This window comes from Mauremys mutica, chromosome 12, assembly GCF_020497125.1.
Source record: "Mauremys mutica isolate MM-2020 ecotype Southern chromosome 12, ASM2049712v1, whole genome shotgun sequence".
Classification (NCBI taxonomy): domain Eukaryota; kingdom Metazoa; phylum Chordata; order Testudines; family Geoemydidae; genus Mauremys; species Mauremys mutica.
In genome coordinates this window covers 34563553-34581771 of record NC_059083.1, presented here as the reverse complement: position 1 = coordinate 34581771, position 18219 = coordinate 34563553, and the positions used below count along the sequence as shown (strand labels likewise).

At 49.7% G+C, this 18219-nt stretch overlaps 1 protein-coding gene across 1 annotated transcript in view; it reads right to left on the bottom strand.

Annotated features, from left to right (window-relative positions):
- LOC123345253 (zinc finger protein RFP-like) overlaps window positions 1–18219 on the bottom strand; it is a 46939-nt gene that overhangs the window by 22978 nt on the left and 5742 nt on the right. Inside the window, exons 3-7 of the mRNA XM_044982001.1 lie at window positions 17369–17599; window positions 15799–15821; window positions 15102–15217; window positions 12831–12881; window positions 8712–9336 (exon numbers count right to left, since the gene is read on the bottom strand). Of these exons, the coding sequence (XP_044837936.1) occupies window positions 8786–9336; window positions 12831–12881; window positions 15102–15217; window positions 15799–15821; window positions 17369–17599 (972 nt within the window). The 3' untranslated portion in view covers window positions 8712–8785. The remainder of the gene's footprint in view (window positions 1–8711; window positions 9337–12830; window positions 12882–15101; window positions 15218–15798; window positions 15822–17368; window positions 17600–18219) is intronic.

Genomic DNA, 18219 nt, shown 5'->3' with positions numbered 1-18219 from the left:
AGTTAAATTACATGTTTTGTGTAAAAGTATTTCTTATTGGTTTTGAATTTGATCCCTTTCCATTTCATTGACTGGCCTCTTGTTCTTGTGTTATGAGACAGGCAGAAATGACGTTCCCAATCTTTTCTGTCCCATTCATTATTGTATACCCCTTTATCCTATAACCCTCTTAGTCATCTTTTTTTCTAAGCTAAACAGTTCCGTTCTTTTGAATCTTTCTTACTAAAAGAGTTTTTCCAGGCCCCTCATCATTCTCATTGCCCTTCTCTGAACCCTCTCTAATACTGCAACAGCCTTTTTCAAATGGTGTGACCAGTACTGCACACAGTACTCTAGGTTGGTGGTTTTCAAACTTTTTTTCTGGCGACCCAGTTGAAGAAAATTGTTGATGGCTGTGACCCAACGATGCTGGGGATGAGGGGTTTGGGTGTGGGATGGGCTCAGGGCTGGGGCAGAGGGTTAGGGTGTGGGGCTGAGGGCTGTGGGGTAGGGCCGAGAATGAGGGGTTCAGGATGTGGGAGGGGGCTGTGGGCTGGGGCAGTGGGTTGGGGTGCAGGGAGGGTCAGGACTCTGGGGTGGGGCCAGGGATGAAGGGTTTGGAGTGTGGGGGGGGCTCCGGGTTTGGGAGGGGCTTAGGGCTGGGGCAGGGGATTGTGGCGTGGGGTTGGGGAGTGCCTCAGGCTTCCCTCTGGTGGCTCCTGGTCAGCTGCACAGCAGAGGTGCAGAGGGAGGCTTCCCATCTGTCCTGGCACTGCAGACCGCGCTCTGCCCCAGAAGCGGCCAGCAGCACGTCCGGCTCCAAGGCGGATGCTTGCAAGCGGCTCCAGGTGGCTCTTGCCTGCAGGCACCGCCCTCCCTTCCCCAGCTCCCATTGGCTGGGAACCAGCCAATAGGAGTGTGAAGCTGATGCTCGGGGCAGGGCAGTGCACAGAGCCCTGTGGCCCCGTCCGCCCCAGCATAGGAGCCAGACCTGCTGCTGGTCGCTTCCGGGGCGCAGCGCGGTGTCGGAACAGGTAGGGACTAGCCTGCCTTAGCCAGGCAGCACCGCCGACGGGACTTTTAACGGCCCAGTTGGCGGTGCTGACCAGAGCCACCGTGACCCAGTCCTTTCCATTCCGCGACTCAGTTCTGGGTTGCGATCCACAGTTCGAAAACCACTGCTCTAGGTGAAGGGAAACCATCAGTTGATGCCTCACAGCACAGGCCTTGGGGAAAGTGACCTGGATGCACGGAGCACGTGGTATTGCTCCTTGCTCCCCCCCACCCCACGCAGCCCCCTAGGGGCATGGAGGAACATTTTGGGGAGGGGAGAGAGTATCTGTGCATCACCACTCATGGCCCCCCCATGTTCTCTGCGGGGAGGGAGCAGGGAGAAATCTGCCCCCCCCCCGCGCACTCCCCTGCCAGCTGGGAGCAGTTTCTGACTCTACACTAGCAGCTTGCACCTCTGCACTGCTGCACAGCGCCCCCTAGACCACCAGCACCCCTAGACAGTCACCCAGGTGGCCCTCCCCTAAGGCCGGCCCCGGTGTGTGTGCGCGTGTGTGTTTATATTTTCCTCTCCATTGCCTGATGTTAGCAGACAGCCTCACATTTACACTTACACTCATTATTAACAGAAACACATCGAACTATTGTCACAGGCTGGATTTTCTTGCCCTAATCAGTACGTCCGTGTACCCGAGTGAGCCAAAATTGTGTGAAAATTGGTAAACTCCAAATAACGTCCTACATGCACACCACAGACATGCACACAGGCCACAGACGCCCCAGGTTCCACTGTAACCAGTTTGCCCATCCGCCCCCCCCCCCATCCTCAGGGCATACAGTTAAGGGTTAATTCCTCTTTTACCTGTAAAGTGTAAAGAAGCTCACATAACCTGGCTGACACCTGACCAGAAGGACCAATAAGGGGACAAGAGACTTTAAAAATCTGGAAGGGAGAAAAAGTCTTTTGTCTGTGCTGTGTGTGCGCTTTTGCTGGAGACAGGGAAAGAAGGAGCCATCCCACTCCTCTAGGGTAGTGAGTATTTAGAGAAGGAATGTGTTAGATTACTTTTATTTTCTTGTTTGTGAGTTCTTTTGCAAACAAGAGGGAGGGTAAATTTGGGTTCTTTGTGTAACTTTAAAGTTTTGCCCAGAGGGAAACCCTCTGTGTTTTGAATCTGATTGCCTGTGAGATTATCTTTCATTCTAATCTTACAGAGGTACTCCTTCACCTTTTTCTTTAATTACAATTCTTATTTTAAGAACCTGATTGATTTTTCATTGTTTTAAGATCCAAGGGTTTGGATCTGTATTCACCAGGACTAAGTGGTGAGGTGATATTCTCAAGCCTTCCCAGGGAAAGGGGTGTAGGGGCTTGGGAGATATTTGGGGAAAGGCAGAGTTCCAAGTGGCTCTCCCTAAATCTTTGGTTAACTCGCATGGTGGTGGCAGCGTATTGTTAACCTAAGCTGGTAAAAATAAACTTAGGGGGTCTTTCATGCGTGTCCCCACATCTGTACCTTAAAGTTCAGAGTGGGAGGGAACCTTGACAGGAGCTCTATCAGGGGCAGTTAGCACCCCCTCCCCCACCAACTGAGTCCCCTAATCAAACCGCTGACTTTCAGAAGTGCACGCCGAGAGATCATTGTTCCTGATTCCCCCTCGGCTCAGTGCCGTGTGAGTTACTGATGGATCCCAGCTTGTCCCTTGCCCAGGATGGGGTTGAGGGCAGAGGGATGTGGCTGGGCATGGGACGTCTGCTGGTCCCCTGAGCAAAGGAGGAAGCCTCTGGTTAACTCAACCTCTCTCCTGTTACTTTAGGGCGCCACACCCCGGATATACTAGTCACAGGAGTCATTGACAAAGAGGGGACTAATCAGTACTTCATGATCTCCAAGCTGGATGATGTTAAGATCTCATACTACAGCAGTGACACATGAGAGATCAGCCAGGAGTGGGTGGCTCAGGCCGTGGGCGCTGACTATCACCAGGAAAAGACCCAGAAGTTCTGGAGGTACAAAGATGGTGAATGTAGCTGCACAATTAGACGGGTGGTGAGTGTCTGAGAGGTATTGTTATGAATGGACACGAGAGAGCTGCCCACTCAGAATCACTCCCATTGGGAGATCGGGGCCTCGCTGCCCACACCAGAGCTGGCTGGAAAAAGGAATTTTCTTCCCACAGAAAATTTGGTATTCCCAGAAGTGTTTTCATTCCCGATCGGAAGGAAAAGTTAGAAATGGGAGGTTTCCCTGGGTAGGGAATTTTTCAGAGATTCCATCTTGGGAGAATCCCTGGCAGGCAGCCAGGAAGCCCTGGGATCTTCCCTTTCAGTCTCCCCAACACAAAATCAATGTTTTCTGGCAAAATTGCCACTTTCTCACAAAAAATTATAATTATGCAGACACAGCCTTTTCCAAGGCTAACAGTGTCAGGAACCATTAGGAAAGGAATGGAAAATAAACCAGAAAATACCATAATGCCTCTGTATAAATCAATCTTATGCCCACACCTAGAATATTGCGTGCAGTTGTGGTCACCCCATCTGAAAAAGGGTAGAATTGAATTGGAAAAGTTTCAGAGAAGAGCAACAAAGATGATCAAGGGTATGGAACAGCTTCCAGGTGACTAAAACGATTAGGGCTGTTGAGCTTAGAAAAGAGATGACCAAGGTGAGTCATGACAGAGGTCTATAAAATCATGACAGTTGTGGCGAAAGTGCATAGAAAAGAGTTCTTTATCCTTTCCCATAATAAAAAACAGGTGTCACCCGATGAAATTAATAGGCAGCAGGTCTAATGCAAACAAGACAAAGTACTTTTTCACACAACACATAGTCAGCCTGTGGAACTCATTGCCAGGGGATGTTGTGAAGGCAAAAGTATAATTGGGTTCAAAAAAGAACTAGATAAGTTCCTGGAGGATAGGGTCCATCATTGACTAATAGCCAGGACGGGTAGGGACGCAACCCCATGCTTGGGGAGACCCTAAGCCTCTGACTGTCGGAAGCTGGGAGGGGAAGACAGAGGTGGATCACTCCAAAGTTGCCCTGTTCTGAAAACTTTCCTTGAATCTCTGGTATTGGCTACAGTTGGAGACCTTGTCTTGCCCAGTATGGCACTTCTTATGTTTAAGGCTACGATTTAGTCATGGGTATTTTTAGTAAAAATTGTGGACAGATCAAGGGCAGTAAACAAAATTTCATGGCCCATGACCTGTCCATGACTTACACTATAAATACCCCTGACTAAATCTTGGGGGCGGGGGTGCTGCTGGTGGGGGAATGGGGCCAGCACCAACTGCCGGGGGCCACTGAGCAGCAGCTGCTCCAGCCACCCCAGGACCGGTGCCCCCAGGATGATGGGTCCACCTGTGATGGTGTGTGGCCCATCGGTGACTGCCAGTAGCAAAAATTCCCAATGGCCAGAGACGGGACATTAGCTGGAGAGGGCCCTGAGTTACTACAGGGAATTCTTTCCCAGGTGTCTGGCTGGTGGGTTTTGGCCACATGCTCAGGATCTAATTGATCCCCAGATTTGGGGCATTTATATCTGTTCTATCTTTGAATCGCCGTGTACAGCTACTTGTACAGTTAGTTGTTCTGAGTATCTCTGTAGAGTGAAAGGGCGGGCCAGGGTTAGGGTGCCAGCCCGGGAGACCTGGCTCTGCCATGCGCTTCCAGAGTGACCCTATGTTCCTCTGGTTATTTATTGGGCTGAGTTAACCCACCACTACACCCTGGGCAACCCCCACTCAAGTCCACCATCCCGTCTGCTCTGAAGGCTGCCCACCGCCGCTCTCCTGGCCAGTGTAACACTACAAACTGCTGCCTGCACAATTTGCTACCTGTAGTTGTTACTGACATCTCTAGTCTCTCTTTCACTGCCATGAAACAATGTGCTGCCTCTGCCTTGCCCCATCCTGTACTCCAGAGGCAGCATTCCCCTCACAAGTTGCTACCTGTCACCTTTCCCCATCTCCTGGTCCCAGGATAACAAATTGTGATGATAGGGGTTCCCCATGCCCAGTGGTGCTACCTCTATCTTTTCTCATGCTCTGGTCAAGGGGCAGCACATTATGACAGATTGTCACCATCTGCTAGGAGTGTGACATTTCTGTTTTAAATCTGGACACAAATAAAGTACCTTTGTGATTGGGGAAAGTGTTCTACAGCGTTAAACCTCAGGGCTACTGTATGTAAACCCCAGAATGAAGGTGGTGTTATTTAGTGTTAGTCTTGTTCCACTATATTTTGGGCCACAGAGTTTAACCTGATCAGGGCTTAAATTCTTATAGAGCATTTCCCAGAGCCCCCCCAGGCCCTCCTCCAATATGCTATAAAAACTCCAGAGGGATTGAAAATATTTACCAGAGCTCTGCTCTGGACAGCTCCAGCTGAATTTAAGCCCTGAATCCGAAAATTGATCCCCTGCTCGCCTGTCTCCCATTCTCATCCTCAGGGTTCCCTGCGGTGGCCCATGACTCCAACTCCTCCAGTATCCATGGGGTTCGGGGGTGGCACAGCATCACTGCAGAGGAGAGCGTGCAGCTCCTTGTCAAAGCGGCTTGTCTGTGGAGTTGCATCAGAGCGACTGCTGGCCTCCCTCGCCTCCTGGTGCGCCTGGTGCAGCTCCGTGGCTTTCACCGGGCAGGGCTGCGGGAGCCTCTTGTAGCCCTTCTCCCCCACGCTCCGAGCCATCTGCTCCTAGATACCCACCTTTCTATGGCTGGATCGGAGCCGGGTCTGCACAGCCTCTTCTCCCCAGACCCAGGAGACCCACCACCTCCTGTGCAGTGCAGGCCGCAGAGCGTTGGGAGCCTGTAGCCGGCCTGCTCAGCTGGGCAGTTGCAAGGGGAGCTCTCCATGCAGAGCAAGCAGGAAATGGAATTTCAAAATTCCCAGTCCTGAAACAGGAGGGTCTTGTTCCTGTGAACCTGGCTGCTGGGCAGCAGAGCTCAAACCAGTGACCAGAGTGGGTCACAATGGAGCATTGTGGGACACCTCCTGGAGGCCACTTAAGCTGATGTGGGCAACACAGTGTCTACACTGCCACTGCGTTGACCTAACTATGTTGACGTAAGCGCTGCACCTCTCTTGGAGATGGAGCTATTCAGTCGACCTAGCAGCAGAAAGGCCATGGACTCAATGGATCGTGCAGACAGAGCTTCTCCCTGACCTTCAGAGATTCATCCTAGGTCAGGGCAGAGGACCAATGGCCCAGGACAGTGTGTGCGAGGGGAGCTGGTACGGGGACCGCTGCATTGTACAGGGTAAGAGGTTACACAGCATCTCCCAGCCCCCTTGTCTAGCCCAGCTGCAGGAGGGGGCATCTTGGGACAGACTGAGGGGGCCTGGGAGAAGCAGGAACAGGAAATGTAACCATGGTGGGGAAAGAGCAGTGACTGGTGCTGGGTGTCTGCCATGCCCCAAGTCGGCCGGCTGCCAGCTCTCCCAGCCCGCTTGTAGTGCTGTGTGCCTGGGACACGCACGGAGCCGACCTCTTCTCAGCTACCTCCCCTGCCCCCAGTCTCAGGGCTGTGCTTGTTCCATGCACTGAACCGGCCCGGTGTCTGCTGTGCTCCAAGCCTGAGTCAACCGCACCCTTGTTTCAGTGTTGTGCAGCTGGGCCATGCACCAAGCCTGAACTACTGGCCTGTGTGGCTAGTTGAGCTGGTAGGTTCATTTCCAAAGGCCGAGGGGTTCAGTGATTGAGATGTGGGTCTGCTGTCTGGCAGGAAGGTGTACATTTCTAACGCACGCAGCCCGCAGACCGCATGTTTGAGACCCCTCCACTAGAGCAATTCGCCAAGGGGCGTGGTAGAGTCTCTGTCACTGATAAGTTTTAAATCAAGATTTGGGAAAAATAAATCAAAATGATGCTCTAGGACAGTCTAGAAGATCACAGTGGCCTTGGAATCTATGAATCATCTTCCGCTTTGTCTGAGGTCACCTTCTGCATCCTCTTATCGCGTCTGCAAAAAGGGGGTAGTGATGACGAGTATCTCCCAAGGGTGCGACGCCTCAGCCAGTACAAACTGCTGAGAAGCCGCAGAAGAGGAGATTGAGTTCTTCTGCCTTCCAGCCCAGGGCATCTCCTGTAGGCTACAGCGTGTGTTGGGAGTCTCCCTCAACCTGCCATGGACAGGATCCTGCTGGCATTCCATGCCTAGCCCACAGCGTTTTAAAAAGAGCTTGTGTTGGGAGGGGCTGTATCTCACGAATCCCTTGACCAAATGACTCCAGCTTTTTACCCTTGACCCTACCCTGTGCCCTCGGATGGCGTATCAGGTTTCTAGCCAATCAGACTGTGAATGTGAATTTAAAGAAAAAGGGATCATTTGGTTTGGGAAAGAAATGCTGCTGCAACACAATAGTGCGGCTAAGTGCCATCCCATAATATTCTGTAGTTGATAACGTCAGTTGCCAGTTTCCTTCTGTTCCCTGGCAGCTGGAGGTTGCTAATGGATTCTTTCACAGCGAGGATGTTGTTGCTTCTTTTCTTTCCCGGGAAAGCATCGCTTGATTCTTTGATTTTATTTACTCAGTCCTCAAGCTTTGCTTAAGTGCTTTTGCTTAAAGTTACCCAGCGGCTTTTCTTCAAGCCCCTTCCAGGCATTTGCTCATCGGTCTGTCTAGCCTTTCAGGGCAGAGCCGTACAGATCTAATACTCCTGGGACAAAGTCCAAGACCAGAAGATAGAAATAAACTTTATTCTGTGAATTTACTCAGCTGAATCTACAGCATCCAAATAACCAATCAGAGCAAAAGAGAAGCATTGAGCTAGGGAACTGGGGGGAGAGGGAAACACCACTATGGTTTTTATATTCATAAGTAAAGAGCAGAGGACGTTGATGGATGACCCTAAGTCAGTCAGAACTTAGGCCAGGTCTACACTATAAACGTCCACTGGTAGAACTATATCACTCAGGGCGGTGAAAAATCCACACCCCTGTGAGAGGCGGTAGCTATGGCAAGGGGAGAAGCTCTCCCGTCAACGTACCGCTGGCTACACCGGGAGTTCAGTCGGTACAACTGTGTTCACAGAGGGCTGTGGATTTTTCACGCAGTCATACCGACTGAACTCCCGGTGTAGACAGTGGTACGTTGACGGGAGAGCTTCTCCCCTTGCCATAGCTACCGCCTCTCAGAGAGGTGGATTAACTACACTGATGGGAGAAGCTCTCCTGTCGTTGTAGGAGTGTCTTTACTTAAGCATTACAGGGACATAGCACCGCTGGTGCAATATTTTAAGTGTAAACCTGCCCTAAGACAGGCAGGCTCTGCGGTGACCCTGAGCGTGGCTCCTGGCGTCTGCTGGTTGGCCAGTTCGTGTGTGTCTGGAGGATCCCAGAGTTACAGAGACAGGCATGGAAGAGGGTCGAGAAACTCCATTCAGCAGCATAATGCTGAGCAAGTCAGTCTTGTTCCCCTCACCATTTTATTGCGAGTCTCGCAGCACTTGGTGTTTTTCTTTAGTCCCAGCTGCTGGAGTAGATAGCTTTGAGGGAGCTCAGATTATATTACAGATACATTTCCAGCCTTCATGTTGGTGTAGCAAAGACTGAAAACCGGAAACAAGAACACCATGAAAGCTGGGAAGCCAGAAGGCAAAGAAAAATAACGCAACATTTAAAAAGATGTTTAAGCCAATCTCCTGATTGTGGGGGGCCTGACCCAGGTTTTGAATGCTGTGATTAGAATGGCAAAGTGTGACAGCTGTAATGTGTATATTACCTATGTCTTTGCTCTACTTTAGATACCTCATATTGAGTGATCCCTGTTCCTCTGTCGCAGGTCTTAACGGTAGGCCTGAAAGTGACCACCTCCTACCATGACTAGCTGTACCCTTCTCAGAAATTCAACACGCCGGCTCCCAAAGAAGGGGACGATCTTCCCCGAGAAAGAGGATGTGAAAGTAAAGATTGGCTCTCTGCCAGAAGATGTAATGTCATAAAATGTAACTTTCTCCCCTTCATAATCCAGATAAACCCCAATGTTAGTGGGGCTATGATGTAGGTCCAGAGCAGTCTTAGGGGAGGTGAGGGCGCAGTACTGATACCTTGTATTCTGCAAAGCCCAGATCCCCTCCTCTGGTGTACAGCTTATCGCTCCCTCGTGTATCACAGACTCTTTGGCAATGCCCAAAACCCACTCATCTTTGTTCCCCACCTCCACTTGCCAGTAACATCTCCCTGAGGTGAAGCCCTTCGAGCCCAGCACACAGGCAGCAGGGTAAAACCTGTTGTGTGGCACTAAATATACCGTGTCTTGGTATTTCTGTAACACACTCTCATCTGTGGACACGATGGAACAAGGATTTGCCAGGTCTGGATCCGGAGTGGCCTGCACTGCAAGGGAGAGAGATACACACACACAGGAGAAGAGTGTTAAGGTCTGTCCTCACTGCAGAGTTAACCCAGGTTCTTACACAGCTGCTAACTCTAATGCCCTTCCTGTCCAGATGCATAAACACCTCATGTGAGTTCAGGGGTGCTTTCCACCCAGCATAGGCACCGACTTCATGGGTGCTCCGGGGCTGAAGCACCCACAGAAAATAATTAGTGGTGCTCAGCACCCACAGGCAGGTCCTGCCAATTAGCTCCTCCCCCTCTCTCCACAGCACCGGCCAACGGGCCCCACTGATCAGCTCCTCCCCCTCCCTCCCAGCGCCTTTCTCCTGCCACGGATCCGTTGTTCAGAGGTGGCCAGGAGGTTCGGGGGAGGAGTGGGGCAGGAAGAGGTGTGGGGAGGGGGCAGAATGGAGCAAGGCAGGAAGAGGCAGGGGGAGGGGTGGGGGCTCGAGGACAGGGCCTGGGGCAGAGCAAGGATCAAGAACCCCCCTGGGAACTGGAGAAGTCGGCGCCTCTGTGCAGGCTAAACCGCTCCAGTGCTGAGAGTCAGAGAGTCTGAGGCCAGAAGGGAACCAGGTCATCTAATCTGACCCCCGTATAGCACAGGCCACCAACCCCACCCAGCACCCACCTAACCCAACCCCCAATATTAGCCCAAAGCATGACAGCCTACAGCAGACTGGACTATTTATGTGCCACAGGCAGAGAAGAGGAGGCACGGAGGTACCAGTGCCCGAGGCCCCACAGTGCAGGGAAATGATTCAGTGAGATACCCCCAAACAATCCTGGTACGTCACCTGCATCCACATGCTGCAGAGGAAGATGAAAACCCTCCCCCACATTGTCAGTGCCAGCCTGACCTGAGGGAAAATAGCCCTCCAGGGCCTTCCCACAATTCCCCTGTGAAAGACAGACCGGGTACCCCACGAATCACTGGGAAAGAAACACAGAATAGCTCAGCTTACGGTGGCTCCATCAGCCATGGGATGTGCTCTGAGAAGTCCTAGAGACTCAGCAGCACCAGTGAGGACACAGTAAGTGAGGTCAGGCTCAGCAGCATGGCTCCTTGCACCCCGCCCTGGCTAACCTGGGTGCCGATCCCCAGGGTTCACTCTGCAGTGCAGACAGACCCTTCCAGGCAGAGCTCAGCCCTGGGGGAGACTAGGACCATTTATCACGCTCCCCCGTAGCCCCGGGCTGGCTAGGGTGGGCCCTGAAAGTCAGTCCTGGGGAGCTGCCTGTTGGCTGAAGCTGAGCAGGAAATTCCCTGTTGTTCCCGCCAGGCATCTAAGAGGTACTGTTCGGGGGAGGGTGACAAACCAGGATTTTTTTGTAATTTTTTTTTAGGAAGCCTGTATGTGCCTCAGTTTCCCTATATCCAGTGAGTGAAAAGGGAGTGTTTGCTCTTGGGACAGACTAAGCTGCCCACGTCGCTGTCTGCGGCCTGAGGTCCTCAGAAGACAATGGCAAGTCCAATTGCACTGGGAATTAGACTTCTCGGTGGCACTAAATGTCCACACCACAGGGATGTGTAAAGTCCATCCAGTGCACTACACTCACTTTGGGGAGGGAGCATGGTCTAGAGATTAGAAGCCAGGACTCCTGGGCTCTATTCCTCACTCTGCTACTGACTTGCTGTGTGACCTCAGGCATGTCCCTTCCTCTCGCTGCATTCCAGCTTCCCTTTTTGTCAAATGGGCATAAAAGATGCCAGGTATTCAGATGCTGTTGCTGGGGGCCATAAAAGGACACAGATAGGTGACTATGAGATCAGAAGAGAACCCCTTCCCCAGCCTCCAGTGGTGCTCATGAGACAAGGAGGGGGACACAACACGGTTGTGGTGTTCAGTGATCCTGCTGGGAGCATGGTGCTTGAATGAAACCCTCTTTATCCAGGGTCTTGTATCACAGAGCTTCTGCCATGCTCCTCCTTCCTGTCTGGGAAGCCAAACCACTGAAAGGTACAGTTCCCAGTACCACAGGGAGCACCAACCCCCAGGGAGAGACAATGCTCCTTGAACTGAGGGACCTATCTTCATTGAATTTATCCACCAATGGTTATTAGTATCCTGTCTTCCGACACTGGCCAGTACTAGGTGCCCCAGAGGGAATGAAGAGAACAGATAATGATCAAGTGATCTATCCCCTGTCACCCATTCCCAGCTTCTGGCAAACAGAGGCTAGGGACACCATCCCCGCCCATCCTGGCTAACAGCCATTCATGGACCTGTCCTCCAGAAATTTATTTAGTTCAAAAAAGAAGTCTTGTTAGAGGCCTTGGCCTTCACAACATCCTCTGGCAAGGAGTTCCACAGGTTGACTGTGTGTTGTGTGAAGAAATATGTCCTTTTGTTTGCTTTAAACCTGCTGCCTATTAATTTCATTTGGTGACCCCTAGTAATTATGTTAGGAGAAGAAGTAAATAACACTTCCTTATTTACTTTCTCCACATCACTCATGATTTTATAGACCTCTGTCATATCCCCCCTTAGTCCTCTCTTTTCCAAGCTGAAAAGTCCCAATCTTATTAATCTCTCCTCATATGGCAGCTGTCCCATACCCCTAATCGTTTTGGTTGCCCTTTTCTGAACCTTTTCCAATGTATCTTTTTTGAGATGGGGCAACCACATCTGCACACAGTATTCAAGATGTGGGTGTACCATGGATTTGTAGAGAGGCAATATGATATTTTCTGTCTATTATCTATCCCTTTCCTAATGATTCCCAACATTCTGTTTGCTTTTTTGACTGCCGTTGCAGTCCTGATTCTCTGCCAGGTTCAGTACTGGCTTGAGCATGGTCTCCCCCAAGGGACCTTCAACCAGCTGGGGAGGGATGGAGCCCAGCACATGAGTCCATGCTCCTGACACTAGGGGAGGAGGGAAGTATAAGCAGAGGAGCTGGTGGGAGACGCTTTCTTAACTCTTTATTTCCCAGTTTTCAGAGGTTGAAATACCGGTTGCTTTCATGTTCTGGAAGAGTACAAGGCACTGATGGTCAACCTGCACTCTGTGTTAATGACATTTTCCAGCACTGAAGCTTGTCTTTCATATAAAAATAGAGGAAATTTCTAGTCCTTATTATTACTGAGAGAAGAGCAAAATGTGACCGGAGTGTGCCCTAAAGGCTGATTATTGGACCTAAAAATGTACCCTACTTTCCAATTGTAAATAGTATGTGCACATTCATACATCACAAAATTGGAATGGGGGACGAAATGGATCTGTGGATGATCCCCTGTTCTGTTCATTCCCTCTGGGTCACCTGGCATTGGTCACTGTTGGAAGACAGGATACTGGGCTAGATGGACAATTGGTGTGACCCAGTATGGCTGTTCTTATGATATAATGATTCCTTCTACCCTTGGGATCCATGACTCTGTACTGGTGGAAACCTCTTGTTTGAATTCAGAAGCTTCTTCTAAAAAATGAATCCTGAGATTTTAATTAATAATTAATTGTTGTAGGATAATAACCTCACGAAAAACTTACCCTCTTTCTCTGCCTTTGAGATCAGAAAGTTCAGTTGATAGGGCAGGGTCTCTAGAGAAAGAAAAGATCAGAGGAGAGCTGATTTCCCCCTTTCTTGCAGGAAAACAGCCTCATGAAAACGGGGCTGGATTCACAAAGAAACTTAGGCGAGGCAACACTCAGCATCACAACATCCAACATTTAGGCACCTAGAAAGCCATTGTGATTCACAAAGCCTGAGTCAGGCTCCCCGTACCGTGAACGGGGAGAGAGATTCACCTTGGAATGAGAGTCACAACAGCCAGCATGCTAGGGGACTCCCTGCTTACGCCAGCCAGTGGGAAATGCCAAGGTTCAGGGGGGTGCTAAGCCCTGGCCATCTCAGGGAGTTTGGCGACTGAGTCTGGGCAGCACCGTAGGTGCCTCCCTCAGTGTGGGATCCTCAGCTGCAAACCCGCTCTTGGTTTCCGGCACCTGGGCCATTTTTTTTGGCAAGAAGCTTGCAGGGGTGGAGAAAACCCACCTTGCTCATAACTTTTACCCCAGTGGTTGGAGCACTCAGCTGGCCTTGGGGAGACCCCTGGTTCAAGTTAACCCTGTGCCACAGGGGGAGCGGAGATCTGAAATGGGATCTACCACCTCTCAAGGAGTGCCCTAACCTCTGGGCTGCAGGATTTTCTGAGGCGGGGTGCCCACATGCTCTCCTGGGGAGAGGTTCCACTGGGGATAATCAATAATTCATTGGGCCAGAGGCAGAGAGAAATCACGAGAACGTCTCTGTAGCCCGGTGGTTAGAGCACGCCCTTGGGAGGTGGGAGACCCAGAAGCCTGTCCCTCTGCTCAATTATTTATATGCAGTGGATCAGATTCAAAAGTGGAGACAGAGGTCTATATCGGACCCCTGTTGGAATTTCTTCTTCTCCAGAGGATTAGGGATTTGAACTAGTGGTCTCCGAAGGTCCCAGCTCTCGACCCTAATCACGGAGCTATACGTTATAAGGGAGCTTGCCTGTCTCTAGGGCCTGATTCTTTTGGGTAAATTCATATACAAGGCCTGAACCAGTAAGTGTGCTCAGAGCAGGCATCTCAGACTGGGGCCTGTCGGTGAGTTAGGAGGAGGAACACCTTTCTTTCCCCAATTCATGTAGCTCTCTGGGGCTTACGTGTCTGGACAGCTTAGACTGGAACTGCAGTGCACATGCACAGAGGCAGAAACAGATGCCTAGGGAACATTTACTGCAAAAACAGAGGTGAGAAGTGATTTTAAGCAGCTCAGCGGGGGGCTTTGTGAATCCCAGTGTGGTCTGATTCTGGGATTCAGGTGCTAAAATGGCAGGTAGACCCCCAAGTGCTTTTGTGAATCTAGCCCGCACCCTTTCTCTCTGCCTTTGGGCTCAGAAGTCAGTTCAGAGGGCTGGGTCTCTAGAGAAAGGCAGGACTGGAAGAGGTGATTTCATGTTGTATTAACTCTGGTGACATTCCTACCGTTAATTAATGTAACTGTGCTTGAGAGACAAGCTTTAGAGCTTACTCAGAGCTTTTCTTCAGGTCCGTGTAGCTCAAAAGTTTGTCTGTCACCAACAGGAGTTGGTCCAATAAAAGCTGTTACCTCCCCCATCTTGTCTAATATCCTGGGACTGACATGGCTACAGCAGCACTGGATGGAACCGTGTTGTAATTCTGAGATACAGCCCGAAGGAAAAGACCATAGATTGAGAGGCAGATTGGAATGGGGAGACCTTTCCAGTGAGACCAAACTAAAGTGAAATCATCATCCAAAATACACATCTTGCTCTTTTCCATCTCCCACCTTTCTCCAAGGATCTCAAAGCACTGGGGGGCCATTCACTAATTAGCACAACAAGGTAGGGTGGTCATTATTTCCTCCTTTTGAAAGATGGAGGAACTTGAGGTACAGACTCTGGGATTTTCAAAAGGGCTGAGGCCATGTGATGGCCAACTCCTATTCACGGTCAGAAAGAGAGAGATGGGTGCCTAAATCCCGTAGGTCCCTTGGAAAATACCAGGCATGGAGGTTACATTCAACATTTTCTACAATACCTGGTGATTGTGTGTGTCTGAAATTCTGAGTGACAAGGATTGGGTCTGAGACAATCCAAGTGGAGGCCTGGAGAACTGGCATCAGCCCTGAGCCCTCCCCATCCCACCCACAAAGACGTCTAGCTGGGACGAGCTGAGAACTAATAGGCCAGAGTCCATCTCCTTCCACAGTCAGAGGCGCATCTCGATGTATCATCACCGTAGCATGAACCCAGATAACTGTTAAGTTACCTTTGAATTCCTTTAGAGCCTCCTGCAGACAAACATTTCTTTGGGAAGAGACATCAACTCTCTCTCTCAGGTCCTCTGGCACGGCCACTGGTGTCTCGAACTTCAGCTTCTCACACCTAGAGGGGGAAAAACAAAACAAGTCAGAACAAAACCAGCCATTCTAAATCTTTTCTGTCTTTTGGGAGAATGAGCTACCAGAGGCTGCTCTCACTTGGGCTCGTTGTGAGCCTCTAACTCCCACTGGTGAATCAATTGCCCTCCTCGCTGGAGTATTTAAATGCCTAGATCCTCAAATGGGAGTTAGAGAGTAAGGGGCCAGGAAGCTGCCCCTCAGAGAGAAGGGCCTAATCTCATGGGAAAGGATGCTCCAGTGGTTAAGGGGTTGCTGTAGGACTCTGGAAACCTATGTTCCACTCCCTTCTCTGCCACAGCCTTCCTGTGTGACCTTGGGCAAGTCACTTAAGGCCTGATTTTAAAAGGTGCCTCCTGGGATTTTCAAAAGCACCTAACCAAGCTAGGCTCCCAACGGCCACTGATTGCAATGGGAGGTGCCTAACTTGCTTGGTGGAATTTTCCAAAGCAGGTAAGTGCCTAGCTACATGTCAGGTATCTAAATATCCTGCAAAATCTGACCCCGGGGGTCCAATCCCCTTCCAACATCATGAAGCGTAAGGGGGAGTGGGAAGGAGCTACGTACCTGCTCCAGGTGCTTTTGATGTCCTAGAAGAGAGAGAGGGGAGAAGAAAAAAAAATAGAGCTCAGTCCCCTGAGCCAGAGCCTGGCGATCCCTCCTGCTCTGGAGAGAACTCACTTTGCCATCCCTAGTTGAGCTCGAGATGCAGTTCTCTGTAGTTGCACCTTTAAAATTCCATTCACAGACTTCAAGAGAATGGGACCCTTAACCCACAATCGTGGTGTGTGCTTTCCTCCTAAATTCTATTTTGCCTGTGCCAATGGCATTTGCTCAAACATACTCATCAGACACATGAATCCCTGACTCCCACTGTTGTGTCCAGAGCATTTGCCTTTCTCAAGCTAAAAGCTCCATTTATGCAATTCTAGTCAGCAATTCTGGAAACTGGATTCATTCCCATTTCTTAATAGGCCCTGCAAAGAACTTCACTTTCCTAATCTCCCACTTCCTAGACACTGGAGTTGTGCTGTTTACTACTTCCAGATCATTAGGGCCCTTCATTTTCAGTTTTCATTTTAGTTAGTTTTTCCTGAGAATTTATCAGTGTTTATTACCACAACAAAAACAGGTGAAAAATCAGTGCAAAACACTTAATTTTTCTGGGTAAATATCGGGATTTGTTTTGGTGGATGGAAAGACAGGAAAAAAGTATTCAGTAGATTAACGCTTTGAATTCCGTTCATCGCTGTGGTTTGCTGCAGAACTAAAACAGAGCTCAAAACACAATGCCCCTCTGAGTTTAAGAAAACAATACATCTGTAATCCCCAAATAAAACTTCTCATTTGAACCACAGTTTACTGGTGTATACTTAGAACTATTAACCTATACATTTTCACATTTGAAAATTGGGCCACACTATTTGCAGCGCATACACTCAACTTCATCCTTTTCACCTGTTTTTGTTTCTTTAACCCTTTTGAATACTTCCTTGTGTTCTGAAACATATTCTGATACAGATTTTCATTTTCTTCCCATTTTAGCATGTCAAATCTTTAACCCATTGTCTAACAGTTTGAAATGTGTACGTGGTGGGTGTGAGATTCATCAGTATGTTCAGATGCACACGCACTTCAGACCTTGTGTGCCTGCCTATTGGTTATTGTGTGTATCTTCTAGAACAATATGTTCTTACTTCAGCAGGCAGCTTTCACAGACTAATGTATTATCGTAATACAGAGATCTCATGCAATGTATTGTATTTTCCTAATTAAACAAGTATTTTATATCTGTTTGAATGATACAAAAGCAGGATGAAAATCAGAAAAAAATGAATTTTACTTTTTTGTAAAACCCAGCAATTTTTTGGTAAAATTGGTTTAAACTGAAAACAAAGGAACTTACGTATGATGTATCAAAAAGGCCTGAGACATCTGCCTTTAAACCAGCAAATCTGTTTCCACACTGGAAATATTAGAAATGTCAAATGTTGTTCTCCCTCGCTTTGCTAAAGGAAATGTTGACAGTCTCCATTGTGGAGGGGGACCTTCCCAAGAACTTAATAAACTCCAAAGCTAATCACTCAGAATCTCTCCCTTGCCTGGGCAGGGATCTGGGTGTCTCTAACTGTCTCACCTGCAGGAATTGGCTTGTTGGCTGCTGACACTTCTCTTCTATCTCATTGATCAAGTCACTGAGACGGGAAATCTCCTCAGACACTTTGGTGACATTTTCATCCTGTATCTTCACAATTTCCTTGTCCAACTCTTGCAGCTGGGCCAGCAGGAGTCGCTCTTGCTCCTCCAGGAATTGCCGCAGTTGCTCAAATTCAGACACAATCTTCTGCCTCTCAGCTACTATCTTTCCCTGTAACGAAGGGACAAACAGGGAAAGGACACGTGAGGGACTAGGGTTGCCAGATGTCCAGACTTCGACCAGAAAGTCCAGTGGAAAGGGAAACCTGCAGTGTCCGGTCGGCACTACCGACTGGATATTGGAAGTCCGGTTACGCAGACTAACTGGCTTCCAACACCAGGGAAGCCTGGAGGAGCACTCAGAGATGGCTCTGGGATGGGGGAAAGAAATGTGGGCAGCTCCCCCGTCCTGCCCCAATCACCCCTCTACCCGCAGAGCATGGCTCTCCCTGCCCCGCCCTACCTTGCCCCAGTAACGTCCACCACACCCTAGAGCCCAGCTCAGCTGGCAGGAGGAGGGAGGTGGAGAGAGCAGCAAGCGACAGTGAGGGGGAAAGAGGAGTGGGGGGTGAGGCCTGGAGGGAAAGAGGCAGAGCCTGGGACGGGGCAGGTTCTGGTGCTCAGCATCCGGTTTTCACAAATGAGAAAGTTGGACATCCCAGACTCTCCCCATGTCCCTGATAGGAACAGTTCTTAAAGCCCTCTGTTCATATCAACCTACTACAAACATACGTTTGAGATTTCAGGAGAAAATGCCTGATAGTTTCTAGAGAGAAGATTTTCGGATGGTCT